Below are 16,799 nucleotides of genomic sequence, written 5' to 3' on the forward strand. Positions count from 1 at the left end.
CTTTTGGCTATATTAGTGGTGGTTTCGAGCTTCCCTGGAAGAATTTCGTTTGGCCATTATCGATCCCAGTGTGGAAATTTGCACAATGGACCTTTTTGCTATTTTGCGTTTTAATCATAGTGGCGAACCGATGTTGCGGGCGAAAAATCGCCTCAGATAAACTGGGAATACTCGACGTCTTTGGAATTTTTTTGGGCATCGCTAGACCATCGCCGCGAAGCAATTACGGCAGAAGTTTATTTGGAATGTGGATGTTTTACTCTTACTTGATAACCGTGTCGTACAACAGCGGGTTGGTCAGTTTTCTCACCACTCCGAACGAAATAGGCATTATTAACACTTTCGAAGAGTTACTTGCCAACGGCATGCGTTTTGGTGGTGGGAAATTTCATCGGGAGTCCTATCACGACGAATCGGACCCTGTAATGATGGAGATTTACAATAAATTTGAGATCTGGTCGACAGGCGAGGCCAGGACTATCTTTTTAAAAAAACAAGGAGCTACCGGGGTTTTCACCTCATCAGTCTACGCATACAACAGTAATTTTGCCAGTATGTACGTCGTTTAATAGTTATAAAAATTACCGGTTTATGTTGTCCGGAGTAAACCTAGTCATCGAATTCGTCCAAACAAATTCCTTTCATCTTCGCAGGTTATCGCAAGGAACCGCTTCGTTTGTTGACGGAAAAAGCCTTTACATTTCACGTTCCAATCTTCACGAGACGTGGATCACCTTTTGCAATTCCTTTGCGGCGTTATGCATGGCAAGCAATTCAGGGGGGCCTGAACAACTACTGGCTCTCTTGGTACACTCGTAATTCGAGTTATACAAGAATCTACGACAAAATTGTATCTCCTATCACCATACCGCATCTGCGAGGGATTTTCTATTTTCATATTACCGGACTAAGTTTGAGCTGCGTCGTTTTTTTCGGAGAACTTGTTGTTCACAAGCGTTACTCGGGGCGAGCTGCTCTTTGATTCTCGACTCTCAGTTCAATTTTTTTCAGTCACATTGACTTATAAGTTACAAACATGGTCAATTAAATGGGTAATGTACGTTTGCGGTTCAAAGTTTGCATTATAAATCTAAGGTGGATGTTCTAATTATTGAGTACCTCAATAATTCATAATCATGGAAAATGAGATGCCGAATAATGAGGGCCTAAGGCGGCAATGATTAGGAAATATACATTATTACAATTTACACAGTAACTACATACCATGTATTTACTACTAAAATTTTGGTTCCCGTTGTGAAGCGTATATTTGAGTTAAGCGTGTTACATTTGACTTGTACAATAATAATGACTACTCCATCCCGCAATACCCGATAGATTATATTCCCAAGATATTTAAAGTGTTCAATATAATATAAGTTAGCGAACACCATTATGCGCCTGCAGACCGTCTTACAATGTTAAATAGAAACACCCGCATTCGCGCAAGGGACAAGGAAAACTGCAGAAAACCTTGTCCGGGTGTAGCCGGAACCGAATTCTAGCCCCAGCTCGTCGATACAGCGCCTGAACGCCGTGGACACATCTTACAATTCTTGCGAGTTGCCGCTTAGGTCGCCGGACAGGCTTTGGATTGGAACTCGGATCCTCCCGCTCCGCAGCCTCGCACGCTACGTGCTACGGTCCGTTATTAATCGATTGGTAATTAGTAAAATGATCCCAACAAAAAAGTGAAATTTATCTTACCCCAATGTAATTAATTATTGAAATGTGTCAATTCTACATCTATTACGATTCATGTTGTACATGTTACATTTTAAAAATGCAAAAATTTATAATTTTTATAAAGCATACAATGTGTTAAGTAAATAATAATAGATAATAGGCGAATAGCTGAAATTCATATTTCGTCAATGGTATCGCATGTCAAATAATAAGGAAAAGAATCTGATTATTATGATATCATATTATATGGCACATCAATGTTTGTATCAGCAAGTGTTATTACTGTGGTAAATATTATCGCTTCAACTGTTCATTTTGGAAAAAAGAAACGTTTATGATCAAGTATACGACAATTACTTTGAAAAATAAAAAATTTTGAATACATATTGCAAAATATCGACCACGCAACTAAATACCAAAGACTACGTATGAGATCAACGGTTATAAAAATATCCAAGTTCTTCTTCTCAGCAGTACTATTTTGGTTGTTCAGTGGCGGGTGTCTCCTTTAGCAATTGGTTTTGCTGGGGGAAATTTTTCGCCCTGGCATCCTGTTCTATATAAAATGATAAATAATAATTTCCCTTCATTGACATCCAACCCATTAGCAATCTGGGGAAAAAAGAATTTGTTCATAGATTATTTGGTTAGCGGAAAACTAATCGGCAGTTGATATAAAAAAAATATATATATACATACAATATATAATACTATAGTTATTCCGGTATGGTACAAATACTGTATCACGTGAATTTACATTGTATACAAAATTTACATACTGCCTCCTCCACGTCCTCTACGTTCCCCCTGTCTGTACCATCCTCCACGTCCTCTAGGTGCCACCATTAAGGGTCCTCTGAATGGGCGGTATGGGTATCGTATTCGGCGTTCGTCCCATTCATCGTGTGGGTAGGCGCTAAAATATGGAAATGGAGGTCCCAAGGGTTGTATTGGACGTCGCGGATATTGTGGCGGAGGAGCCGGGTTTCGCTGCAAGAGATTTAAGCGTGAAAAATTTACTTGTGTCTATTAATCGAGTTGCACGAAGATGGCACACAAGAAAAATTATTGAACGTCGCAGTTTTGTTGAACTTTTGTCTACGGTCTTACACTCCTGCGTTACTTCAATACTGTTCTGACTATATTACATGTCGAAATATCGAACATTTTCTAGATTTCAAATTGTTTACTATCGCCAAAACAAATACTAGTAAATAAATGAACAGAAGAAGAATTGTATATTTTACCTGTCGCCGTCGTGCTTGGTCATCTGGAGTCACAACGCATACAAACTGCTCTCCCAATGATCTTATCCAAGCTGGTAACGTGGGCATAGACCTGTTGAATATGCATACATAGAATGAGAAAAATAACGAATCATGTTTAGTTGTTTCAGATTTCTTAAGAATAACTCTTATCTTTACTACGTTACTGTTTTTTTTCTATAACGTTCGCTTAGAACAAGTGTGTGATGCCAAAATAGAAGTACACAAAAAAATCTAACTCTGGACATAAAACCACCACTTTTGGAGCCCCCGGGAGAGAGTCATCTGGGGTGGGCGATGGTTGTTGCCGTTGTTGACGATAAAGTTCCTGGTCAGCTGCTTCATCAGTTTCCCTATTTTTTGAGATACAAAATATATGTTTTGATTTCTTGATATGTTTTTTTCGAATGATTATGTTGAAACCAACGAGCTTGAGATATTAACAAAATATAACAAGAAAAATAAAAACCTGTCATGTCTCTCGCGGATAGGACTCCTATTACGAATACCTCTCTCGTTGAATCTAAAGATGTAGACGTATTGAGTACGATAAAATTTGATATAACTTATAAAGTATGTGCTTCAAACATAGTCCTCAAATAAATGAAAATTAAATCTTAAATACATTGTAAGACTTCATGCATTTATTCGTATCAACGAGATATATTTAATACACCTTTCTAATCCTCGAATGAAAAATGGTGGTGAATACTGAAATTCTAAAACATCTCCTTATTTCGTGGAGTTTATTCAATTTCATTGTTGATTTGAAACGACTGCGGAAATTTCGATGATAATACCAGACAAAAAGTATCCAAATTTGAAGAAATAAAATCAGACCTTGATGGTGAGTCTTCATCAGACGATGGCGATTGGTCCTGTTCTCGTTTCATAATCCCCTGTGATCCAGTTGCCGAACGGGATTGTCTGTAATGTGTAATGAATACTAACGATTTTTAAAAATTGTTTCTCATAACTCCATAAAACTGGATGGTTTATCTCAGGATATAATTCTATTGGTGTTCGTAATGTGACTTACGGATTACGTTGGTCAGAGCGATGTCCTGAGGTAGATGATGGTCTGCGTGGTTCTCTAAAAATATCAAAGAATTAAGAACAACGTAGTTCGCTACAGTGGGTGAAACATGTACTTTATACCGCTACGTGAAAATAAATAAAAGCGTATTATTATTCTTATAAAAAACTAAAATAAGTATATTAATATTTTAAAAATTCCTAAGCTTATGTGATAAGTTTAGCTTTTGGTATGCTTTACGTTACTGTATTGAATATTGCAATACTATTATCCATATTAATTGCTTGCAATACTTTTATCCATATTTATTATAGCAATACGATTATCCATAGTTAGTATGTAAATTACCATGAATATATCTGATATTTACGATACTTTTATCCATATTTAACACTTGCAATACTTTTATCCATATTTTCATTCATGCAATGATTTTATCCATATTAAATACCTGCATTACAACTTATATTTATAACTCGCAATACTTTTCTTCGTACTATACACTATCAGTACATATTTGCGCATTACTCTTATTAGCTAAATTTGTTATGCTGTGGGTGTGTGCACTAGGCATTATTTCATATAGACGAAAAAATTTTTCGTAGCATGAATACGGGAACAGGAATAAAAATTAGAAATCATAAAACTATTGTTAGTTTCGAATTATCGCCGTAATGAATATTAATTTCTTATTCAATAAAAGCGTCGCCTAATCATGGAGATATTTCAATTATGCCTACACAACATACGAGTTTTGTAACTTAGAAATTAAACCATTTGAAATAGTTGTCCATTATTATAACATTCCTAACACAAATAAATATAAACATATTAAACGAAGTTTTCGTTGGTATCAACTCGTGTTGATACAATAGCAAGATACAAGCGTGGTAACATGATAGAATAATTGCTTAAACCATCATTTTTTGCTACCTCATGCTGTAAATAGTTCTTGTATTTAGAATAATCCTGTAAACACATCATATATTGATATATATGTATAGACAACTAACAGTTTTCAATTACTTTTACGTTTAATAATCAATGGATCAAGAATTGAATTTTTTAGCGTATATTATACAGTACGTATATAAATACACGCACCATTAGCTTTAGAATTTCTAGCTGGAATGAAGACAATACCAGGGTTTTTCTGGAGACACACACATACATGTATGTATTACGTATCATATATGTCCATGTAGGTTAATTTTTCAACCATGTGTTCCCATAATGATTGAACAGCCACACAGGATTCCCCCATACATTTGTACAGTATATTGATACTCCGGTATCGCGCGTAGTACGCTCACGCAAGGTGACGAGTACGAATGAGATATAATACGCGTGCACCCATTAATAAGTCATTTTTCTAAGCGCACCGTGCATAGCCGTGAAGCATACCGCATGTATAGTACACTTCAAAATTACGCGCGGTACGCTCAGCAGCGTGACCTGGTAGTAAGTATATACGTAAATTTTTATTTCTTTCTTCACCGCGATATTATAACGCGCGCGTACGTATTCCCGACGCGGTAATATCGCGGCGAAGGAGAACTCGGCGAGGATGCGGTAGAAACAGCTTAGCGCGATACATCTGTTTGCTCTGCATCTAACCTGTGGAGTAATTTTAATGCCGACAAAATGGCTTGCCGAGTTATACAAGAACAGCTTATGATTGGATACGTATAAGTATGTACGTATGGACGGATACATACATATATTGCTCAAGCCATACTAATTGAAACGATTCATTGTACAAGTATTAATAAGCTGTAATGAAAATGTGTATTTATACAACGTTGCCTATAAACTGCGAGCTGAAATTGATTTGTGAGAAAACGTGTGATTATACTTACGTGTATATATTACACACAAATATATCTATTAAATTGTTATACCGCCCCAGTCCAAATATAGTGGATATAATCTTTGTGTGTGAATTGATTTACCTGAACCTTCGATATACCTGCAGAGCAGCATTTTATCAAATAGAAATGAGTTACCCTTCTTCTGCGATCCGTCTTTTGATGCTAAATCGTGCGTACAATAAGCATTGGATAAATCCGTCAAAGCGTGACAGTTAAAGATACAACTGTAAGCAGAGACATGGTGTGCTTATGGGCAAGCTTAGCATATTCCAGGGAAAAAGTGTGACATCGTGTGAACCAACTGAAGCGTTAGTAAGGCTAAAACAAGACATAATTTAGTAACAAAAAATAAACAGTTATTTATAGCTACATTTGGCACGAGTGAAATGTTTTGGTCGTTATATATAATGTAACGTTATGGGGAAGATATTCATATACTGGTAAATATCTGCCAGCGTTTTTTTCTTTTTTCTTTTTGTAAGTTAGTTGTGTTAAGTGTACGTATAAATGTACGAAGCATTAGTGCGTCTCAATGAACATACTGTTTACAAGTATGTGTGCAATGAATTAGATTTAATCTGTCCAAGCTCTGTTTTTTTAATTTTCGGGACGAAATAATGATTGATAATTACAGTTTCTTACAGTACTGACGTATTTGCTGAATGAAAAACCTGTTCTGTTTTTATTTTTGTGGTTTATATGTATTACATATTCTATCGAGTCTTTGAATCTGTTCCTGCAGACCACCGGTGGAAGATATTATATTTTTTTTAATTCATCTATAAATAATTATATCGTAATACAGTTGTGGAGAATAAAATGGAAGAAGAAAAAAAGAAAACAGGTAAATAAAAACTGTGTTCCTTTTCATAGATTTTTTACGATAAAAAATGTTCGTTCTCAAAAAATCCATGAATTCTTGATTATTGTTTTTTAATGAAGTTTGGATTGTTGTATTCAAACACAAGTAATTCTTATCGTAAAATAGAATATTTTTTTCGTATTGTTAATTTAGTGTTATCTTTATTACCTCATATACCAGGATTTCACTTCTAACGCTACTGTTGAATGATAAACTTCATTTCATACGAAACAGAGCATACAAATAATGCCATTTCAACGTAATTTAGATAATTTTTTCTAAAATCGAGAAAAACAAAAATTATTCAAAAAGTATCGTGAATATATTTGATTATTACACTCTACAAAGATATCCTGTCTAGTTTTTGTTTTCAACATAAAAATTGAAGTAATCCGAAGAAATAGAAGAATAATTTCCTGCAGCTATTACTTTCAACTTACATTTATATACAATGCTTAGTAAAGTAGAATTCATATTCCATGTGGCATGCAAAGCATGCCAAGAGTGATTACTTGGTTGAATAATTACGTGAACAAGTTATTCGGAAACAAATACATTTCTTTATACGTTTTCAAAGCATACCTGTGCGAATTAGAAGTTCAACAATAAAAACTTCATTTTTCATAGCTTATACTCTATGCATGGTAACTAAATCAAGTTCTTTAACTATAAATAAATGTAAGTTCTATTCAATAGATACTTTCTAAACTAATTTGCAAACCTATTTGATGAATACTTACCGGTCACGGTCATCTGTTCTACGTCTCGAATAATCAGGCCGTGGGCTAGGGCTCCGTGTTCTTCTTTGCCGGGCCTCATGAGAGCCAACATTATTGTGACTGCGGCTACGAGCATGCCGATGAGAATCTCTTGAGCGAATATGATCTTCACTGCTGTAGTGACCTCCTATAAATAATGATGAATATACCAAATAACAAATTCATGTTTTTTGTTTCAGTGAACAACAGAGACGAACAAGAATATTATATCATGAATTTAATTACATTGCATGCATCTATTCAGATTTTGATTAAGGGCTGTCCATAAATTACACATTTTATGGTGTTGTGGTTTGGAAGCGGAGATTAGGACTACATCTTGGGCAATTTTTTTTTCAAATTGTCGACAAATTTGTTGCATCTTCGCCAGTGTTCTGTTTACGCCTTTCTTCGGCATTGTAGTAAAAAAATTTTATTGAAAAATACTCTGATTATGGATTACTTTCATCACATCTGATTATGGATTACTTTCATCACATCTGATTAAAAAGAAAAATAATTTATAAAGAACTTTTGTAAAGGGCAAATAAAATAAAATTGGTTACAAATTACTTTTGAAATGGGTAACTCATTGCGATTGTAATTCATATCTATACCCATACGAAGAAAATTCAATAAAATTTTTTCATTCTTATAACATTTATTTGTCGTACCAACAGGATTGGCGTGTACTTGAATTCTCTTCATATACATACCTAATTATGGGTATAAATCGCAACAATGATTAGTAATTGATTTTTCTTAATTATAAATTACAAAAGTTACAAGTAGTTGAACGTGTAAGAGAATTACAAAAGAAGTTAACAACTCAGTTCGTTTTTTGCCGATATTAGACCATATTTCTAACATCAATTACCGTCATCGTTCATTAGCTAATATGTCACTTTCATTCCAAGAATGCACACAGTGAATTATTCACACCATTTTATGTTTTATGGAATTATTTGGAGAAAAAAAGGGGGCGTTAGAAATCTTGGAAAATAACTTCACGTAATTTACAGACGACCCTTCAAGATGCTCATGCACTGGTACGCAAGCAATATAATTTTCTACAATTTATATTTCCACAAAGACTGATTTGATTAGAGGTAAGATGAAATTATTTGCATACCTCTTCGGTCAGATTCGGATCGTCTTGTCTCCGTGTGACTTCGGCTGGCTCTATGTTCTTCAGGTCGGTGAGGTCTTCGTCCTGAGGCGATGACGAATCGATGTTAAAATACCGTTTGGGGTTGATTTGATTTTGTGTAAGATAAAAATACATAAGCAGAAGCATGTAACATACGCGACAGCCAATTCGAGTAGTCACCAAATAGATTTTTATGCATTGTTCTGGTTAGATAGAAATAACTGTAAGCCATGTGAAGTTTTACTTTATATTTACTGAATCAGAATGTTGATTGATTCTTACTGAAATTCAATTGAAGAGATAAGCTGGAAGTTTATGAGTAAGTCAGTATTTTTCAAGGATTAACCATCACTCAAAGTATCGAGCAAGTATTTTTCGACTGAAAATCCAAGACTTATAATTCATAGTCTGATCGATAAAAGCTAGATAGCTCGACGAGCTTGGGAGGCTCTTGTTCTGGAGGAGAAAATTACCTTTGCATCGAGTTTTAATTTTTTCAGAGCAAATATCTCGTTCCTGATAATCTTGGACACTGATTCATGGCTTGCAATTGATAAACTTCCAGTAGTGTGGTTATTCGGAAATTATCGAAATGAAATATTATTCGTGGTTAATCGAATATTAGTTTGTAATTTTAATTCTCAATGTATTTTCAAATATGAACTGAAAAATGGTCATGCTAGTAATCAATTTTGGTAAGATTTAGGTGGATCTTTTCTCTTGTTTTGTTTTTTAAATACGTGGTGAATATGATTATCAAGACCATAGTGTATTTTCTCTCGATTATTTTTTCGTGATTAAAATTGCTGCACTGATGAATTTTAAGAAAATTTTACGAAATAAACACTCATCACAATTTTACCATCTGAATCCATTACTTCGCTGAATTATAAGAAGATTTAAGGTCGTGTATTTAAAATATAGTAATACCACTAATAGATGAGATTTCTAGCAAACACAATATCTAAATATACAATTAATGAACCTGAAAAAACAATACCTATCTAAAAATTACATGTTACTTGTTAAATCGGTAGCAGTTAAAATTAAATTCGATAGCATTTTGTATTCATTATTGTAATTTATGATTTGGTAAATATTATTTTCACAGTCGCCTGATTCACTTTCAAATTTTTATTCGAAAGTAAATTTTCCGCTTCAATTCCGTGCTGATTTTGAATCTTCGATGATGCAACCTTGTAGAATCCATTCCATTGCATTTAAATTGCACACAGTTTACGTACCGTGCCTAAATTTAAGATATCATCACGAATAAAAAATTGAGTGGAAAACGGTAAACTCGATGGAAACGGTTCAAATAATAAATTTAGATGGAAAAGATTTTCAATGGATGCAAGATTTCTACAGAGTTCAAGAGTATTGAAATCAAATTGAATATTTCGTTTTCAAGACACGACAGTATTAAAGACAAACAAACAATTCACTGGTAAATATTGATTTGAAAATTGTGGTTTATTTAATCTTCCTGATGATGTTGTTTAATCCTTTTGATGATGCTGTTTAATCCTCCTGATGATGTTTAATCTTCCTGATGATGTTGTTTAATCCTTCTGATGATGCTGTTTAGTCTTCCTGATGATGTTGTTTAATCTTCCTGATGATGTTGTTTAATCCTTCTGATGATGCTGTTTAAGGGGACCTTGCGGTATAGAACTTTCAAAAGATGGATTTTTTTTCTTCCAATATTTCGAAAGTATAGTATCTTAAGAATATACTGTGAAAATTTGGTAATGATATTCACAGTATTTCAAGTTTTACAGCCCATTGAAGGTCGGCACGAAAGTAAGTACAAGGGTCTGTCCCCTCAGTGAATAGTTCTATTGTTCATGGAAAAGCAGCTGCTACCTGAGTTGTCTACCCGAGTTGTAGTGAAAATATTTTAGTTTTGAGAGTTAACTTACTTATTTAAGTAATTATCCCCGTAATGTAAGTACTCGTTTAAATCTAATTTTTTGGAGAAAATACTCATTCGAAATTTTAAACGCGTTTATCTCGAAACTACTTTTTTCTGTCTTATGTTGATCAATTAAAAAAAACTACTCGACCGATTCATCTCAAATTAAAATATGTTATTAAGTACACTGGCAGCTATTACAGGAACTAGAACGAAAATTTTCCATAAAATGTTTATATTTTTGTTATAAACAAAACATTGTTAAAATCAGGCTGTTTTCCGACTTCTAATTTTGACAATACGCAATTTTGTAATTTTTTTTTTTTTTTTTTATTTTAGTTCCTGCGATAGATATACTCATAATAATTTTTTGATTTCGGATAAGTGGAAGAACCAAATGAATTAACAGCAGCAAAGTCAACTTTTTTCGAAGGGACAACTTCAGCGCCATTTTTAAAATAATAAGAAATTTTTTTTTTTTTTTAATTTCCAATTTTGTGAAATTTATAAGTAATAAAACATACCTACAAAATTTAAATAACATTGTTGATTTCATTCATGAAAAAAAAAAAAAAATTTTTTTTGAAATGCAATCAAATTCTCACCCGCTAGACCGCAAGGTCCCCTTAATCCTCCTGATGATGTTGTTTAATCTTCCGGATGATTTTGTTGTTCAATATCCCAGTTGTATAATGATGTCCAATTGTAGGATGCCTCAATCGATAGTTTTTTAATTTTTGATCATTGCACTTTTTAAAATGAATATTAATGAAGTTAAATGGAATAGTTACTTGCTATTGACACGTATCATAAAAAATTGAAATTGTGCATGAGACATGAAAAGAGATTACCGTATTTAAGTGTAACAAAAAATCTATATAGTGTGCAATTGTGCTTGGATCAAATTTGACTGTCACTCAATATTTAAAAAAAGATCTGACTCGACTGGAGTCTTCAGAAGAGATAAAATAATATTGGAAAGAAGATTATTGATTTGGTTTTAGAATATTTTGCACTTGATGGTCTTGATGGTCTTCTTACTTCGCAATCTTCGGGTGTTGATTCCTCCAGTTGATGATTTTTTGTATTAGATTGTATAATTAATTTTTTACGCGCACAGCATCGCATTTACAAATATTAATTTCAATAATTTCGCGGTGTTACAAAAATAATGTACAAGTAAATAAAAATCGAAAAGCAAAACTTTATTCACATGCACTACTATTCAGTGGAAAATGTTTCAAACACAGAGGTTCATGTAACGTGACGAAAAGTTGGATTTAAATTGTGGTTGACTTTTAAAAAATGAACAACATTTGCGAATGTATGGGTTTAAGAGAAAGATGTGATATAACGTGATAAAATAGGACCAACTTTTAGATTATTTCTCCAACAATATGACTACTTCAGAAATTTTTTTTTACCATGCAAACAATTTCGTGATCGAGTTATTGTTTATGAAACAACGAATGCTTATTTACTTTTTTTTTTTTTTTTTAATTATCATGGTTGGTTTTAGTTCCAGGATCTTCAGGAGTAGAGTTTTAATCAATCCTTTTATTGATTGAATAAGATCTTCCTGATGATGAAAAGGTTTTGATATGCTTGGGTGTTAGGTTTTCGAGCATTGTTAGAAGAGTAATGCAAGTGCAAAATTCGAACATAAAGAAATTCAACGTGACGCAACTGCAGTATGCATAAAAAGACTAATCGCGTAAACAACAATATTGCATTTTCTCATGATATCAAATTACAGTAAAAAACTGTGCATGCACTAAATGCGAACTTTTATACAAACAAAATTGGTTGTTCAAACGTACTGTCACGTGAAAAAGTTAAATTTGAAAATAGGTGCTCTTATTTTGTGTAATTTTTGAAGAGAATAGTTATTTTACGAATCAGCTTCATTTTTCAAGCAAAAACTTTAGTTAGCAGCAGAGACATCAAGTTAAATATTACCAGATAATAAGAAAAATGATCTTACATCTTTCTATGTGATCACATGGATCTTCATCCTCCGATGGCTTGTTCAACCACACCTAGGTAAGTTAAAAATCTATTAATTTACATGCATTTGAATAGTGCCAAAGGAAATATTTCTGTATCTTCTGTTGTAGTACAATTGTCGTTGCTGATGATGAGTTGATACCGCGTCGATATTGTTGACGTGGTGATAATCTTCAAAAGATGACATTGCTGCAGGTAGTGATCTCCAGGTTGTTGACCTATTGCTGAAAGTTAATATTTTACATGGAAATTGTATGCTACTAACGAATTTAGGTCCAGTGTAAAATCCCATTGTGTTAATTCTACTTTTTCTGTCGTTGTCTTCGCTTCCATCCATAAGAATTTTTCTATTATATTGAAAACCTGAGTTACGTGATTGATAACGTAAGAAGTATATATGATACTTTTGCAATGACAAGATAAGTTGTAGAATCAAAATCTTCGTGTAGCTCCTTCATCTTCAAATGTTGCCGGGATCAATTCTATTGCCATTCAAATGGTGCACCTGTTTCTTGAGAAGGAGACCAAAGTGGGAGTTACTATTACCTGGACCTGCTCGATCTTCAAATTTGCGGATAGTATCGAATAATTTGATCTCTTTCTCTGTAGCAGTCGATCTCCAAGAGAGTTTTCTTGAATCGCGGTGTTGGTATCTGAACAAAATGTCAATACTTCCATAAGATACGCTTTATGTGCAACAGAGTTACGATCTTAAATATTGTTCTTTATAAGCATATTAATATCAGTACATATAGGGAGAAGATGAGTCAAATTGACAACATCAGATGCAGAGAAACTTGTACAGATTTGTAGATACCATGATATTCCTTACACGGAGAATCGAAAAGTGGCTCATTCCATGAAACAACTGAAAGGTTCAACGCAAATATGAACACTGATTATTCCAGTTTCTTTAGAAGTATGAAGATAATTTTTGTAATTTGAAATGATGTACGAAAACCAGAAAACTGATCGTTGAATTGCGTTCCATTTTGTACAAAATTTTTGAATATTTTGTGCTAGAGAATAAAGATTCGTCTCAACCGTATACCTGAACTAAATAACTGAATCATAAAATCGTCCGGTTAGATATCTATCTCGAATTTATTACTATGTTTTCAATATACCGCAAAACATAGCCCAAAATCATACTGTGACAACTGAAAAAACTCGTTGTTTCAAACTGCCATAAAAACTGATTTAATATCATTTATACTTCAATTTTATTTATTTTATTCATATACGGGTTGTCCTTTATAACATGAAAGTAAATGCGAGCAACCTGGCACACAGCTTATCACCCATCTGTACAAGCAAAGGTACCGCAATTTGAACAGAAATAGTTTTGTGTTAGGCATGCGATATGTTAAGAAACACATTTGAAATACATGTATAAAAAAATTGTGTTTGAAGAGTGAATGGTGTTTAAGAATAAAAACTGAACTTCATGAGCAGTATATAATGGTAAGTCTACTTGAATTTGCAATATTGAGTTTTGAGAACAGTTCACGACAAAATGATTCGTACTTTCAAATTAATTATTAATCTCATAGCTATAACTACAAACAGTCGTGTTAGTTATTACTATGGTAATCTTACTCACAGTCGATGGTATTGTAGTTTCAAGTCGCGAATCAAATATGGCGAATACTTCAAGGTAATAGATTTAACTTACTCTCTTGATGATGTTTCAGCGGAAGTTCCTGGTACCGGACTATGATGTTTAGGTTGACGATCTTGGAATTTACGGTCACTGTTTTTATCATCTGCCATTCTATTGAGATTATGAAGTTCTATCATTTTCTTTTTCCGTTTCTCATGTTCCGCTTGTATTCTCTGCTCTTTTTGCCATTTAAGTCTTTTATGAATTTTTTCTATTGCCAGTTCAAATGGAAGAGATTTATATCTTGATATCGCTTTTATTTGGTCAAGGGTTGGAGACCCAGATTGACGTGGGTTCGCCACGGTCGTATCTAAGTATAAAAATGTAAGATTGAATGCATTTAATTTTTCAATAGTAACGACGACAGTTGTTATTTATTATGATATTAATAGCTAACAATCAAAATCTTTTTCACATCGCTCAGGCAATAGAATTAAATTAGTTAAATGATTATAAAGTTTGACAGCATAGGAATGAAAATTTTTAACTTATTATAAATATACATGCGTAACTTTTTATTAGCGATGAACATTTGCGAGGTATCAATTCACTTATCGCAATGTTCTGCACTTAATCTACGAAACAGCATAGAACACATTTTCCTTACATTATATGGGAAAAATGTGGTAAATTGTAGGGGTGACCTCATGATTTCCATTTGGCGACGAGTTACGTTCAACTTCGTGAAATTTCTTGTAAACAGATTAGCAACAGTATTTTACTATAAGAATGTCAGTTTTTTTTAAAACTGATTTTGAGGACAGCGTTAAATTGTTTTGTAGAGCATTGTAAAATCAAACAATAACAGAAGAGCCAATTATTAAAACAACAAAATGAGTAGATTAAGGCATTTTAAATAAAAACGATACGCTACTGTAAGACCTGTTCTTAACATGTAACTGTAGATAGCGATTTGCACGTTACTTCTGAGCTCAAAGTGCAACAACAACTTAACACGAGTCAAGTTTTAGGTAATGAAACATGAATGAAGTAATTGTTGACCGATGTACAGGTGTTTCAGTGGAAAAATTCGATCCTTTTTTGTTTTGACAAAAATGTCTTACCCTTTGTTATCACAACAACGCCCATAAGATCATAATTTTTACTACTTCATTGTTCAAAACTTAATTCGAGTCAAGTATTTATTGCACACAGGGGTTCAATTCTGAACTCAGAGTGCAAAACAACGCCGCAAAGCAAGTTTACACATTGTGACTGCCGGCCTTGAAAATACAGGTTAAAACGTAAAAAAAAAACCTGATCCGTATTTCCAACTAGAAATTACTATATGAAATGCCCATGCACACAGCATACTGAAATTTTAGCAACATTTTTCTGCACTAAAATTAATCCGATCTTGAAATGCTCAAGAGCACCTACAGCTGATTAAAATTATTGTATGTATGAGGTATTCCATGCCAACTGAGAGGACATTTTCCCTAACCCCCGCCAATTTGCTTAATTATATTTTATATGATTTTGCAACCTAAAAGAAGCACTCAGATTTTTCATCTCAACCATTCTTTTTTAAAAAATATTACAAACTCTTTTATGGTCCTAAAAAAAACGCCATTTTTTATTTTTTTACAAAAATTCACATAATTTCTGGGTCCCAAAACAAACATTTTGAGCCATAGTTCAGAGTGGAGAATTGATTACAGAAAAATTAAAAGAAAAATTGAGCATTCTAACTATTTCGATTACACATAATTGTTAAATCGAAAAAATCCATCAGTTTGGCAAATGCATACAAAATAAGAAAAATTATTCCCCTAAAAAAATATTTAAAGAATACAAAAAAAATCAATTCTCCACTCTGAACTATGGCTGAAAATGTTTGTTTTTTGGACCCAGAAATTATGTGAATTTTTGTAAAAAAAAAAATAAAAAATGGCGTTTTTTTTAGGACCATAAAAGAGTTTGTAATATTTTTTAAAAAAGAATGGTTGAGATGAAAAATCTGAAAAAATGGTGGGTGCCTTTTTTATGTTATAAAATCACATAAGAAATAATTAAGCAAATTGGCGGGGGTCAGGGAAAATGTCCTCTCAGTTGGCATGGAATACCTCGTAAACAACTTTGGCGCGTAGAACTAGATTATCGCATGAGATACGACGCTTACAAACTGATAATATACGTGGAATCACGATTCGCAAACACTAATATAAATAATGAACCCGATTCAACGGGCTATAAGAAATTGAAATTCAAAGTAAATGCGATACTCACAATATTCGTGCCCGGTTGTTGGTTCTCCGTACCCAATCGATACTGCTGTCGTAATGGCCGCAATCGTCGGGGTTCGCGGGATTTGGCAGGGTGAATTTTATTCGGAATTTACCCTGTCTACACCCCTTGGCGTCATGCGTACCGTAGTTGCGTACAGCTAAAAAATCAACAATGCCAATGAAGTGCGTAGCGAACGGTGTTGCCGCCGCGACGTTGCCAAAAGCTTTAAACACTAGATGGCGCTACAAAATAGAGGCAGATTTGAAATTCGAATGTCTGGAATGTCCACGTTCTGTCAGCGTTGAAACGCTAGGGCGTGTTTTATTTTCCACTGAATGAAGTTCGATAATATTTAGA

At 33.6% G+C, this 16,799-nt stretch overlaps 1 protein-coding gene across 1 annotated transcript; it reads right to left on the minus strand.

Moving 5' to 3' along the window:
• Positions 1–1,243: 1,243 nt before the first annotated feature.
• LOC107228143 (serine/arginine repetitive matrix protein 1) lies at positions 1,244–16,652 on the minus strand. Its single transcript, XM_046731193.1, has 12 exons — positions 16,443–16,652; positions 14,226–14,324; positions 13,097–13,203; positions 8,611–8,691; positions 7,461–7,626; positions 3,991–4,044; positions 3,792–3,878; positions 3,421–3,474; positions 3,191–3,304; positions 2,934–3,024; positions 2,466–2,676; positions 1,244–2,298 (listed from the first exon to the last, which is right to left on the minus strand). The coding sequence occupies exons 2-12, from the start codon at positions 14,321–14,323 to the stop codon at positions 2,291–2,293; spliced, it is 1,071 nt and encodes a 356-aa protein (XP_046587149.1). The 5' UTR covers position 14,324; positions 16,443–16,652; the 3' UTR covers positions 1,244–2,290.
• Between the last annotated feature and the right edge of the window lie 147 nt (positions 16,653–16,799).

The sequence above is a fragment of the Neodiprion lecontei genome, chromosome 1 (assembly GCF_021901455.1).
Source record: "Neodiprion lecontei isolate iyNeoLeco1 chromosome 1, iyNeoLeco1.1, whole genome shotgun sequence".
Lineage (NCBI taxonomy): Eukaryota > Metazoa > Arthropoda > Insecta > Hymenoptera > Diprionidae > Neodiprion > Neodiprion lecontei.